Below are 13,865 nucleotides of genomic sequence, written 5' to 3'. Positions count from 1 at the left end.
GAGTTCGGTCTGGCAGGAAAAGGGGGCTCCTTGCACTTGACCTCTGGGGAAGGCAAGTGGGAGGGGGGCGTGACGGGGTGCTGACCTTCTGCCGCAGGGTCCTCCGAGCGCCTGGACACCACACTCCTGACCGGCTCAGACACTGCCCTCATCTGCCACCCATGTCCCGCGACCCAGCACCCAGTGCCCTGGAGAACACGGACCCCGTGGAGTCAGGGAACGGGGGCTCAGCCCCACTGAGCCATCTCAGACCAGCCGCTGACCTCCCTGCTCCCTTCTCACCACACAACGGGGGTCAGAGGCATCTCTGCCCGTTCCTTCAGGGGCTACCGAATGACCTCTCCCGGGGGGCCCGCACCCTGCCCATGCTCACCCTCACAGTCCTGGTGGGCCCTGACCTCTCCACCCTCCGCTCAAGGCTTTATTGAGAAACGTGAGGCTGTCCATTGGGACTGTCTCCAACCTTCCTTCTGTACAATCCAAATCTACCCCATCTCCCATTTCCTAAAAGCATCCCTTGTCCCATCAAGGAGCTGGGATGGAAAACTGTGTAACTTCTGAAAGACAAGGGAATACCAGACCACCTGACCTGCCTCCTGAGAAATCTGTATGCAGGTCAGGAAGCAACAGTTAGAACTGGACATGGAACAACAGACGGGTTCCAAATACGGAAAAGAGTAAGTCAAGGCTGTATATTGTCACCCTGCTTATTTAACTTCTATGCAGAGTACATCATGAGAAATGCTGGGCTGGAAGAAGCACAAGGTGGAATCAAGATTGCCAGGAGAAATAACAATAGCCTCAGATATGCAGATGACACCATCCTTATGGCAGAAAGCAAAGAACTAAAGAGCCTCTTCATGAAAGTGAAAGAGGAGAGTGAAAAAGCTGACTTAAAACTCAACATTCAGAAAACTAAGATAATGGCATCCTGTCCCATCACTTCATGGCAAATAGATGGGGAAACAATGGAAACAGTGAGAGACTTTCTTCTCTTGGGCTCCAAAATCACTGCAGATGGTGACTGCAACCATGAAATTAAAAGATGCTTGCTCCTTGAAAGAAAAGCTATGACCAACCTAGACAGCATATTGAAAAGCAGAGACATTACTTTGCCAACAAAGGTCCGTCTAGTCAAAACTATGGTTTTTCCAATAATCATGTATAGATGTGAGAGTTGGACTATAAAGGAAGCTGAGCACCAAAGAATTGATGCTTTTGAACTGTGTGTTGGAGAAGACTCTTAAGAGTCACTTGGACTGCAAGGAGATCCAACCAGTCCATTCTGAAGGAGATCAGTCCTGAATATTCATTGAAAGGACTGATGTTGAAGCTGAAGCTCCAATACTTTGGCCACCTGATGTGAAGAACTGACCCATTTGAAAAGACCCTGATGCTGGGAAAGATTGGGGGAAGGAGAAGGGGACGACAGAGGATGAGATGGTTGGATGGCATCACCAACTCAATGGACATGAGTTTGGGTAGACTCCGGGAGTTGGTGATGAACAGGGAGGCGTGGCATGCTGCAGTCCATGGGGTCGCAAAGTATTGGACACAACTGAGTGACTGAACTGAACTCCCATCAAGGGCCCAGCGCCTCAGCCCACCACCCCTGCTTAGTCACACCGGGGACCACCCTCTCTCATTTGCCTAAAGAACAGGCTCCTGGGGACGTCCTTGGCAGTCCAGTGATTAAGCCTGCAACCTCTAATGCACGACAAGGATACCTGGTCAGAGAACCAAGATCCCACATGCTTCATGGTGAAGCCAAAAAGCTAAAACACAACCTTTTTCGTTTTTGTCCCCTCTTGAAGCAGGCCTGGCCCCCAGCACAAACCACCCCCTTGAGTCTCCCCACTTCCCTCCCCCAGGACATCTTTTCCCAACCCCTCTTTGCTTGGCCAGCATCTCGACACTTGGTCCCCTCCTGGCCCCTCAGCCACTCCCACTTCAGACTCCAGCCCCATCAGTCTTCCAAAGGTGCTCTTGCAATACAGGCCCACACCGCCTCTGTGCTTCCATCTGGTCTGACTTGCACTCTCAACAGCCTGCAGCCCTGGCGACCACCAGCTCTGCGCTGCGGAGGTCCCAGGCATCGTGCCGGCTTCCCGGACACCCCACTCTCCCTTCCCGGAGTGCCCAGCTGCCTCCTCCCAGCCTCCAGGATCCCCCTGACCCCTGCATGGTCCCGCCTGCACCATCTCTGTGCTACTGACACCCAAGGAAGGGGCCCCCACGTTGTGCCTGGACTTTTCAGCCAGTTTCTCAAATCCGAACCCAATTAGATTCTTGGATTCTCCAAAGCTATGCTTCCAGCCTCCTCTGAACCACCTTTTTTTAATCACATCACCATCCACCTAGACATTCAAAAGTAGATTCTAGAAGTTTTGACTCCTCTTGATTTCTCTCTTTCCCTCACCTCATGACCAAGGAAAATGAAGTCACTCAGTCGTGTCCAACTCTTTGCAACCCCATGGACTGTAGCCTACCAGGATCCTCCGTCCATGGGATTTTCCAGGCAGGAATACTGGAGTGGGTTGCCATTTCCTTCTCCAGGAAATCTTCCTGACTCAGGGATCGAACCCAGGTCTCCCGCACTGCGGCAGACGCTTTACTGTCTGAGCCACCAGGGAAGCGGTGACCACCCCATGACCAACCCACCAGAAACTCCAGCTGACTCTTTTTCTGGTAAGCAACCTGAATGCAACGACTTCTCTCCAGACCCGGGGCCTCCACTCACACCCAGGCCATGCTCACGCTTCTCCTGGGCCCGAGTTCACCCAGCCCCTGGGCCGGTTCTCCTCCTGCAGCCAGAGGGCGTTTCCCCGAGGTACGTCGGAGCCCACGAGGCTCCAGCGGGCCGTGGAGGGCTGGAGGGACGGCTGGGGGCACACGGCCACCTGCAGGCTGGGCTTCCCCTTTCCCATCCGTGCGTCAGGCCCTCACCCCCCAGCACCCACCCCAGTGCTTCCACGTCATAGGCACTCAGTTTATTTCTGAATAAATTATCTGAAAGAAGGTAAAATTCTTTCCATCGCTGTTAATAGCTGAAATCTTGGGGATCATATTTCATTAATAAAGTATTCACGGGTAACTAAAGGGAAACTGCCAACGGCTTCCTGTTGCACCTGGATTAACGATCCCAATCTCCTGCCATGATCTGTGATCAGAAGGGCCCTCCACGGCCTCTCACACTGCTCCCTCCCCTCGCCTGCTGCAAACCAGCCGGATCATTCTGGCCTCGGGGCCTTTGCATCTGCTGTGCCCCTGCCTGGAACACTCCTCTCTGCTCTGTGCTGGGAGAGGGGTCCCCTTGTCATTCAAGACTCAGCTTGGGGACTTCCCAGGGGTCCAGTGGTTAAGACTCCAAACTCCCAATGCAAGGGGCACGGTTTGATACCTGACCCAGGGACTAGCATCCGACCTGTCACGTGGTGTGGCCCCAAAATTTGAAAATAAAACATTTTTTAAAAAAGACTCAGCTTAAATGCCTCCCCTCAGAGAGGCCCCGTGACCGCCTCGGGCTGACAGATTCTGCGCCACTCGTCCCACAGGCAGCCCCTTCTCGCCCCCTCATTATCCCCGCCCCCATTATCCCTGCCCCCCATTATCCCCGCCACCCGCCACCCCCACCCCATTACCCCCGCCCCATTATCCCCTCCCCCATTGTCCACGCCCCCATCATCCCCGCCCCCCATTATCCCTCTATTATCCCCGCCACCGTTACCCCCGCCCCCGTTATCCCCGCCCCCATTGTCCACGCCCCCATCATCCCCGCCCCCCATTATCCCCCCTATTATCCCCGCCCCCGTTATCCCCGCCCCCCATTATCCCCTCCCCCATTGTCCACGCCCCCACCATCCCCGCCCCCCATTATCCCCCTATTATCCCCGCCCCCGTTACCCCCGCCCCCGTTATCCCCGCCCCCGTCATCCCCGCCCCCATTATCCCCCCTATTATCCCCGCTCCCCATTATCCCCCCTATTATCCCCGCCCCCTATTGTCCCCGCCTCCATTATCCCCGCCCCGTTATCCCCGCCCCTATTGTCCCCGCCCCCATTGTCCCCGCCCCCATTGTCCCCGCCCCCATTGTCCCCGCCCCCATTGTCCCCGCCCTATCACTCTGCTCCCTTGGCGGCACTAGTTTCATGACGCCGTTCAGTCTGTCGCCTTGTTCGATTTCTCTGGCTTTTGCCTCCTCCGCCAGCACAGAAGACCCACAGGGGCAAGTCCTCTCACTGTGGCGACGGCGGGCAACCCTGCCAGGCTCAGGCGGGGGCGAGGCACGGTCCTGAGCAGCATGCTTGTGTGACCCCACTTTACAGACGAGGAAACCGATACAGAGGGGCAGATACAGGTGCGGCAAAGAAAGAGGCCTGGCGGGAAGCAGGGCACCACTGCCCGGCACAGACCCAGCCCTCTGTGGGTCCTGAAGCGGCACCTGCCGACTGAGCAGGTGAACCGCTGAAGAAATGGAGGCCGCACACCGCGGTGCTGAGAGGGGCTGTCTTCAGGTGCGCAACAAAGGGCGATTTAAAAAGTCTCCCTGAACTCTCCAAGTTTTCGTCAATGGTCACATAATACATGCATGATTTAAAAGTAAAATAAACCCTGATTTAAAAGAAATTCAAAGGTTCTGAGTAATGTCTGGGTTCAGGAATATTCTTCTTCAATTTCCAGAGACCGTTATTCCTCTACTTAATTTAAACCATTGTTTTCGTAGGGAAATTGAATAAAAAGCCCACATTTTTAAAGCTCACGCCAAGCCTGCCACTTCAAACAGTGCAGAGAGGTCAGCAACGGGAGCCGGCTCCTGCCTCCCGCTCAGGGCTGGACTTGCAGACGCGCCCGATCAGGAGCCGCTGGAGGGGCGTCCTGCGGGGGCCAGGCTCTTGGGAAGCAGGGGGCTCAGCCCCAGAAACACCGCCCCGCCTCAAGCCCCAAGCGCAGCTGTGCACAGGGGTCATCCCAAGCCACCCACCCTGTCCTGGACCAGGGCTGTCCCTGCACGAAGGCAGCGGGGAGGCCTGGACCAAGCCGCCCTCCTAGCAGGCTGGTGGCAAGATGAACCCCTTGGCAGAAGGGCTGCTTGCAAACCAGCAGGTCGGGGAAAGGGGAAGCCCGTGGCTTGGCACAGACTCTGACCCAGGGTGGGCACAACCTGTACCTCTGATCGAGTGACCTGTCACCTGCCCCGAGTCCCCACCGTGTGTGCGTCCCGCTGCCAGGGGTCCTCGGGGGCACAGCTGGGCCAGGCCCCAAAAAGAGTGGCATGGCTCCAGGGTACAGGGGTGAGAGCCAGGGCTGTGTCCGATCCTCTGGGCAGGTGAGAGAACCCACCCGAGCTGCAAGGGGAGCTGATGACACAGCCCACTCGTCAGGGTGGAACGAGCTCCGAGCCCTGTGCCCGCCGCCAAGCCTGCCACGCGTCAGTAAGAGCTACGGCCATCAGCGCTCTCCAAGATACCAGTCGTTATTATCTGCTTTTTCCAGACGCCAGGCCTAGCGGTCCCTCTGAGCACCGAGTTCTGTTCCAGGCCTTGACCCTAAACTGCAGGGCGATGAACACAGCTATGTGGGTGAGAAGACACATCCCCTTCCAGTGAAGGGCAGGGTGTGTGAGTGCAGACGTGTGTCCGTCTCCGCCGCCTCCCTTCTTCAAAGCGAGAAGGGAGACGGAACAGAGCGGGACTGTAGGACGAGCTCAGGGCCCACCGGGTCTGGCTCCTGCCCCTTACGCTGCGGCCTTGGGAAAGTCACTCAACATTTCTAAGACTCAGTTTCCTCATCTGTGGGGCTCAGATGGTAAAGAATCCGCCTGCAATGCAGGATTCGATCCCTGGGTTGGGAGGATCCCCTGGAGAAGGGAATGGCAACCCACTCCAGTATTCTGGCCTGAAAAACCCCATGGACAGAGGAGCCTGGCGGGCTACAGTCCATGGGGTTGCAAAGAGTCGGACATGATTGAGCAACTAACCCACTCCCTCATCTATAAGGTGGGGTAATGGCACCCACCGGCAAGCTCAGTGCGGGAGTTGAATGAATCGACGCGTGAAAAACGTCTTCCATAAAATATAAGCCTGAGTTGTCTTTAAAATCCAAGCCCCTGATTATCTGCCTAAGTGAAGGGCAGGAGCAGCTGAGTGACCAAAGCTCTGAGTGACCAGGCCCTCCCTGGCGGCCCAGCGGCTAAGCCCTGCTCTCCAGTGCTGGGGCCTGGGTTCAGTCCCTGGTCAGGGAGCAATGAACGAGATCCCGCATGCCACAAGCTGACACCGGAAAACAAGGCACTGAATAACCTAGCTAATAACAATGATAATAACCTAATAATACCCTTCCTTTTATCTTTGGGGTGAACAGAAGGAAGCAGACACACCTTCCCAATTCTGTCTTTTTTTGGCCTGATATTAAAATGGAAATCTTTTTTTAAGAGTCCACCAGCCACAGATGCTTGGTAGCAGCAAGCTTAGGGAATAACAAGAAACTACCTCCAAATTGAAGACTTTGAGGGGAGCGGGTGACCCACAGAGCAGGACGCCCCTGGAAGGGGAGGTGTGGCGGGTTCCTTTGCAGGTACCCCGATGGTGCTGGGCGCTCAGACTTGAGACAGTTTCAGGACTTGCCCTGCTCTGTCGCAAGCCCTGCGGACTCCTAGCTCACTGAGTCCTAGCTCACTAAGCTCCCGATAGCTCACGCTTCTCAGCCTTGGCTATTCCCTCCACCCAGACCCCTGCCTCTCCCCACCCACTCTTCTGCCGCACTCTGCTCACCCTCCTGTATGTAGCTGGGCACACACCCCTCTCCCAGCCAGGGCTCTCAAACTGTCCAAGAGCTGCAGCCTGCCCATTCGACAGTCTGATTCTGCTCTGCCCCTGACTCCATACGGATGCGTCCTGCCCACTGCTGCCAAAGCCAGCCCCAGGCAGCGCCAGCCACCCGCGTCCCAGCCATGACACCTTCACCAGCCCCGAGCTATTCAGCGTGGCCATGGCCTCTCGGGCGCGCCAGCCGCTTGGCCTCCCAGATACCTGGGCTGTCTTGAGTGTGGTTTTCCCATCAGCGGCCAAGCAGGTTCTCGATTAACTGAAACGTATCTGTATCCCACGTGCCTGGGAAGGTAAGCGCTCAGTGTCTGAAGCACAGAGCTCATCTGAGGGCCACTTATTCAGTGTAACCCTGCCATCCCGGCAGACCCCGCCCCCGGGTGAATTGCCACACTCACTCTGCTCCTGTGAGGACCATGGCGTGTCGCCATGCCAGAATGCCAGCTCCAGGGAGGGGCTGTGCCCGGGGAGCCCCTGCCAGAGCCGTACGGCATGCAGGCGGGTGTCTCACCCCTGGTTCCCCAGAGGGGGAAGGAGGGGTGGCTTGATTTCCAGTGTCCCCAGCTTCTGTGCTGTAAACACTCGTGTGCTCCGTCGCCCGGTCGTGCCCAACTCTCCGCCCACATTCTCCAGGCAGGAACACTGGAGTGGGTTGCCATTTCCCACCGGGGGGACCTTGCCCACCCAGAGATCGAACCCAGGTGTCTTGCTTCTCTTGCTTTGGTAGGTGGGTTCTTTACTGCTCCATCCGATTCTCTCGCGGTGGCCAGTTTCAAGCTACAAGGCGAATCACTGAGCCCAGAGCTGGGAGGAGACGGGCGGCAGCGGCTGGGTAGACGTTACAGCCCCCACCGACGAAGGCCCCATTTACAATTTTTCAGTCTTACAACGGTGTGAAAGCAATACGCGTTCAGTGGAAACTGCACTTGGAATTCTGAGCCTGGGCCTCTTCCCAGGCTGTCGGTGTGTGCAGGACAACACTCTCTCGTGACGCGGGGCAGGACAGCACGCCCCCGCTCCCGGCCAGACCCACGGTCTCCAGGGTAAACAGCCCAGACGCTTACCACCACTCTGCACCCAGACAGCCATTCTGCGTTTCACTTCCAGTCCAGTGTTCGATCAACTGCATGAGACAGTCAATACTCTATGACAAAACAGCCTTTGTGTTAGATGCTTTTGCCCAACTATAGGCTAATGGGAGTGTTCTGAGCCTGTTTAAGGTAGGTGAGGCGAAGCTATAATGTAGGTTAGGTGTATTAAATGCATTTTTGACTTATGATATCTTCTTTTTTAACATTTTATTTATTTATTGGCCATGCCATGTGGCTTGTAGGATCCTAGTTCCCCGACCAGGGATGGAACCTGGGCCCTGGCAGTGAAAGCACTAACTCCTAATCACTGAATCATCAGGGAATTCCTTCAACTTCAATTTTCAACGGACTATGGGTTTATCAGGACCCATCGTAAGTTGAGGGAGATTTGCATAGGTATATATTTATATATATATATATATTCATATACATAGATACATATCTATATATATATTTATATATATATATAGAAAGAGAGAAACGTATATACATACAAAAGATACAGATAACCACAAACACAAATAATAGAAACTGAAATAATGAGGAAGTACTATAGTTTGAGTATTTATTACCCTTGATTTCAGGATAATTTATTTAAGTATAAATTTACACACTACAGCCAGTTTACTATATACTATAAACTTGCAAGTTAACAGCCCAGCTCACAAAATGCTAAAATTTAGCAATCGGCTCTCGCACTTCAGCACAAACTGAGTCCAGCACACGACTACCCAGGGCCAGGCACAGGCTGCGTGGGGACAGGCCACTCTGGGAGCTCATCAGACTAGGCCTCCAGTGGAAAGTGACACTAATGCCCTCCATCAAGGCAAAGAGAAACCAAGGAACTCTCTGGGGACACACGGCAAGGAAGGAGCTGAGCTGGGCCCGGGCGGCCCAGGGGGGCGGCAGGGGAACTCTGGGCCCCTTCCCTGTCTACGAGTCTGACTGTCTTTCCCGGTCTTGAGGACAAAGACAGCAGACGGGAATCCAGAGAAACTAAAGACAAGCTTGCAGAAGAGAGCAAGGCCTGGGCAGTCAGGAAGACCCCGGCTTGAGTCCTTCACTAACCGTGACCTTCGGCAGTCACTTAAACGCTGAGCTTCGTCTTTCTCACCTGTAAAATGGGTGTGAGCAGCTTCACTGCCTAACTATCGGAGCAGTTGCAGAAACAGAGAGAGAGAGTACATGGGAAGAGCAATGTAAATCTAAGCTACCGTTATACGCATACACGCGGTATGTATCACCCACTTTATCTTTTCAAAACCAATCCAAGATTATATTCTTTCCACTCTGCTCCTTCCCACTGTTTAAAAGATGACCCATGCGCACCAGCTAGCCCAGCACTTGGCACACACCAGGCTCCATAAAGATCTATTCATTTATCTGTTGGCTCACCGTTTATCTAAATAACAGTGTTAGTCGCTCAGTCGTGTCTGACTCTGCGACGCCACGGACTGTAGCCTCTGTCCATGGGATTCTCCAGGCAAGAATGCTGGAGTGGGCAGCCTTTCCCTTCTCCAGGGGATCTTCCCAACCCGGGGATCAAACCCCGGTCTCCCGAATTGCAGGCAGATTGTTTACCATCTGGGCCACCAGGGAACCCAGTGGGCCCTCCTCTTAAATGAACCTGGTACCAGGGCCCCAGGAAGTCCGCCAAGTGGAATCCCCACACCCCTTCAAAGCTAAACTGAGAAACAGCACAATTTAGGAACCATCAGTTCCTGGTGATCCCTGTAATCAGCACCGGTTTACTGAGCACCTCCTGTGCGTCAGGCCTGGTGATCAGGACAGACCTGGACCCTGCTCTCGCCGGCTTACAGGTCCACGGGCGGGGGGAGGGCAGGTAAAAACCCACTCGGCCACAGTGAGGGCTCTACGAGCGCCACCAACAGCAATTCTGCTGCCCAGAGAGGAGGAGGACCCTGAGAGAGACGTGAAGAGGGGAGAACGGGACCAGCTTTCCTGAGAGAGGGAACAGCAAGGAGCCGGGAGCCCTGATGGGAAGGCAGGAGGGCAGCCTCGTGCGCCCCGGGAGGGGTTTGGAGCCCCCTCAGAGAGGTTTTACCCCAGTCACAGGGTGCGCGGCTCACATCCCCGGAGCCCGGACGCTCTGGGGCACCGTGCTGGGAGGACAGACAGAGGCCCGCAGGGAAGGGCTGAGCGCTCAGCGAGCCGCGCGGCCTGCCCTCTGTCCCGGCGTCTGGAGAGCAGCGGAGGGCAGCAGCCAGAGAGGGGCGGGATGCCCCCGACGGAAGCCCCGGCAGGGCCGAGGGCTCTGAGCCAGTCTCAGCGCCAGGGACCCCTCCCCACCACCACGCCCCGCAGGGCGCGAGGACCCTGCCTCGGGGGCTTCCTGACCCCCTGCCCAGGGTCCCGGCCTGGGACAGGCAGGAAGCACTGCCCCCTGGCTCCGCTGCGTCAGGGGCGCCTCCGTGTCAGGACCAGCCCGGGGGCCCAGGAGGCTGGTCTTCGCCTTCCCACCCCGGACACACGTCTTCCGCCTCCAGCAGAGGCCAGGCCTGACTGCGCTCCGGCCGTGGCCTCCCCGCGGCCCCGACCCCGACGTCCTCGCCTGCCTCCCACACTCTCCTCCTCCAGGAGGCCGCCCTGCTCCGCCTCCAGGCAGGGCTCCAGGGTGGGAGAGGCCGGCAGGAGCAGAAACAAGAAGAGCGCTCCCTGGCCCCTCCCAATCCCGGGACCCCCGGTGCGCGGGGAGCCCAACCACAGGGACAGCAGGACCTAAAGGCCTGTGGGAACCAGAGGGAGGGAAGCGCTGGGTGCGAGTGAGAATTCCCGAGCTGTCCCCACAGAGCCTGCCACACACACAGAGACACACACACACAGACACACACACAGAGACACACACACACACAGACACACACAGAGACACAGAGACACACACACAAAATATACAGACATAGACACATACAGAGACACACACAGGCACACAGACACACACGCTCACACAGACACACACAGAGACACACACAGGCACATAGACACACACGCTCACACACAGAGACACACAGAGACACACACGCTCACACACAGACACACACACACACAGAGACACATACACACACAGAGACACACAAACAAAATATACAGACACATAGACACAGAGACATACACAGACACACACGCTCACACAGACACACACAGAGACACACACAGAGACACAGAAACACACAGAGAGACACACACACAAAAAACATACACAGACACATAGACACATACAGAGACACACACAGGCACAGAGACACACACGCTCACACACAGAGACACACAGAGACACACACGCTCACACACACAGACACACAGAGACACACGCTCACACACACAGACACACACAAAAAACAGAGACACACTCAGGCACATAGACACACACATGCTCACACACACAGACACAAAAAAAAACAGAGACACACTCAGGCACATAGACACACACATGCTCACACACACAGACACAAAAAAAAACAGAGACACACTCAGGCACATAGACACACACATGCTCACACACAGACACACACAGGCACATAGACACACACATGCTCACACACACAGACACACACACACATAGACACACACGCTCACACACAGACACCCGCACAGGCACACAGACACACACAGGCTCACCCAGACACACGCACGCCCACACGCACGCGCTGATGCACAAAGGCCACGCCGGCCACGGGGAGCCCGCTCGGGGGTGCCGGCAGCGCAGGACCCAGGGCTGACCCCCACACTCAGACAGAAGCCGCGGCGCCCGGAGCCGGCCCAGAGGCACGGAGCCGCGCGGAGACACGCCCGGACACGCGCGGGCGGCCCCCCGGGGACGCGGGGTGGACCGCCCGGGTGGCGCGGGGGCGCCCGCGGGGCCGCCGCCCGGGGTCTCGCGGCCGCGGAGCCTCGCCCGCCGCGGGCCGCACTCACTCACCGCTCGGCCTTTGTTGTCCGCGCCGCTCACAAAGGCGCCGGCGGCCGCGCCTCAGCTGCCCGGCGGCCGCGGGCGCCCATGGCCGGGCCGGCCCCGCCCCGCGCCGCCGCCGCCGCCGCCGCGAGGTCACGCCGCCCGGCTCCCGCCGCCGCCGCCCCGCGCTCGGCGCCGCCCCGGCCCCCCGCGCGGCCGCGGCTGAGGTCACCGCTTAACCCCTGCGCGCCGGGCGCCCCGAGCCGCGCCCGGAGCTCCCCCGCGGCCGCGCGGCTCGCACCCCGCCCGCCCGCAGGGCCCCCGGGTCACACAGGGCCCCACTCCCTCACCGCCCACCGCGCGTCGCCTCGCCCTCCCAGGCCTCCCGGGAGGGCTCTCGCGCCCATCCTTGCTTCTCCTCCTTCCAGGAGTCTGCCCCGGGCTCTCCCCCAGGGTGAGGATGCCTGGGCCGGCCCCAGACGAAAAGGCAGACCTGCGATGGCCCCCATCCAGTCTCAGCCGCAGAGGGGCCTCCTGAGGGCTCCGGCCAGCCCCGCGCACGTTTCTGGTAACAGCCTCAGGACCACAGCACTGGCAGCGGCAGGCACTGAGGGCTCTGAGCTCAGCATCCAGCCTGCCATGTGGCTCCATTTTCCTGACGAGAAATCCGCGGCTTGGAGCTGTGGCTTGGCAAAGCCCACCCAGCAAGGAAGTGGTAGACCCGAGACCCTAGCACACCGCTCCCTTCCAGCTCCCAAAGCTGCCAAACACTAGTTACTCCCCCTCAGAAATCCAAAGACACCTCCGGATATGATGCAATTAATTACAGCTATCAGGCCATTAATTAAGATTATTCCTGTTGTTAAACACTGCCCTGCTACCTCCCTATTTGCAAAGAAATTCACACTCAGGCTTATCAGCAATTACTCGGGTTGATAATGATGAGTTTTGCAGCCTCCAAAGGGCACAGGTGTTACGCAGGCTGGAGTCTGTGTTGGCCTGTGTTTATTCATTCAAACAATCAGAAAAAAAAAAAAAAAAAACCCACTATTTTTTTCTTTTAACTACTCCCTGTTTGGCAGGCACCAGTCTTAGGGGCCTGGTGGGCTGCAGTCTATGGGGTCGTGAAGAGTCGGACACGACTGAGTGACTTCCTTTTCACTTTTCACTTCCATGCATTGGAGAAAGAAATGGCAACCCACTCCAGTGTTCTGGCCTGGAGAACCCCAGGGACGGGGGAGCCTGGTGGGGTCACACAGAGTCAGACATGACTGAAGTGACTTAGCAGTAGCAGTAGCAGCAGTCTTAGGGGCTAGGAATGAAACAAGCAACCAGAGAGACCGCGGCCCTGCCCCCTCAACAAGGAGGAGACACAGATAACAGGCCTCTGCCGTTGAGCGAGACAGGCCACACCAGTCCGCGCTCTCTGAAATCATCTCCCTCATTGTTGGGGTCGCTTGTTTATTGTCCGTCTCCACAAGAGAACATAAACCCCATAGAGCTTGTCTTAAGAGCTGTTCACAGAGTCATCCTAACCCCCAGGCCCAGGGCAACACGGCTCAGAGTGTGCAGCCAGTTAATATCTGTTGAGCACTTACTATGTTCCGGGCGTCCTCGGTGGGTCAGATGGTAAGGAATCCGCCTGAGATGCAGGAAAGCCTGGGTCAGGAAGATCCCCTGGAGAAGGGAATGGCTACCGACTCCAGTACTCTTGCCTGGAGAATCCCATGGACAGAGGAGCCTGGCAGGCTGCAGTCCATGCGGTTGCAAAGAGCTGGACACGACTGAGTGACTAACACTATTATGTTTCCAGACATCTTTCTAGGTGCACAGGAAACATCGAGGGGCAAAACAGGCAAGGCCCCTGCACTTCTGGATTGTCCGTTCCTGGGACAAATAAACAATGGAGGAAGGCTTCCGGAATGCGAGAAAAGCGGCAAGAACATCTTCAGGTGTCTATCAGGTGACCTCAGAGCTCAAGACATTAAGCCCTGGACCAGAATTTAGACATTCGGATTCTACTGGCACAGAAAGAACCAG

The 13,865-nt window shown here is 56.7% G+C and overlaps 2 protein-coding genes across 2 annotated transcripts in view; one reads left to right on the top strand and one right to left on the bottom strand.

Annotated features, from left to right (window-relative positions):
• Positions 1-11,944, bottom strand: part of LOC108637086 (rho guanine nucleotide exchange factor 10-like protein) — a gene marked incomplete at its 3' end in the record, with an annotated part of 50,690 nt that extends 38,746 nt beyond the window's left edge. The window contains 1 exon segment of the mRNA XM_018054718.1: positions 11,853-11,944.
• Positions 7,254-12,599, top strand: LOC108638510 (collagen alpha-1(I) chain-like). The gene is made up of 3 exons (XM_018066210.1): positions 7,254-7,322; positions 10,514-10,619; positions 11,635-12,599. The coding sequence occupies exons 1-3, from the start codon at positions 7,254-7,256 to the stop codon at positions 12,597-12,599; spliced, it is 1,140 nt and encodes a 379-aa protein (XP_017921699.1).

The sequence above is a fragment of the Capra hircus genome, chromosome 2 (genome assembly GCF_001704415.2).
Source record: "Capra hircus breed San Clemente chromosome 2, ASM170441v1, whole genome shotgun sequence".
NCBI classification, from domain to species: Eukaryota; Metazoa; Chordata; class Mammalia; order Artiodactyla; family Bovidae; genus Capra; species Capra hircus.
The sequence above is the reverse complement of the archived record's forward strand: the minus strand, read 5'-3'. Positions and strand labels throughout refer to the sequence as shown.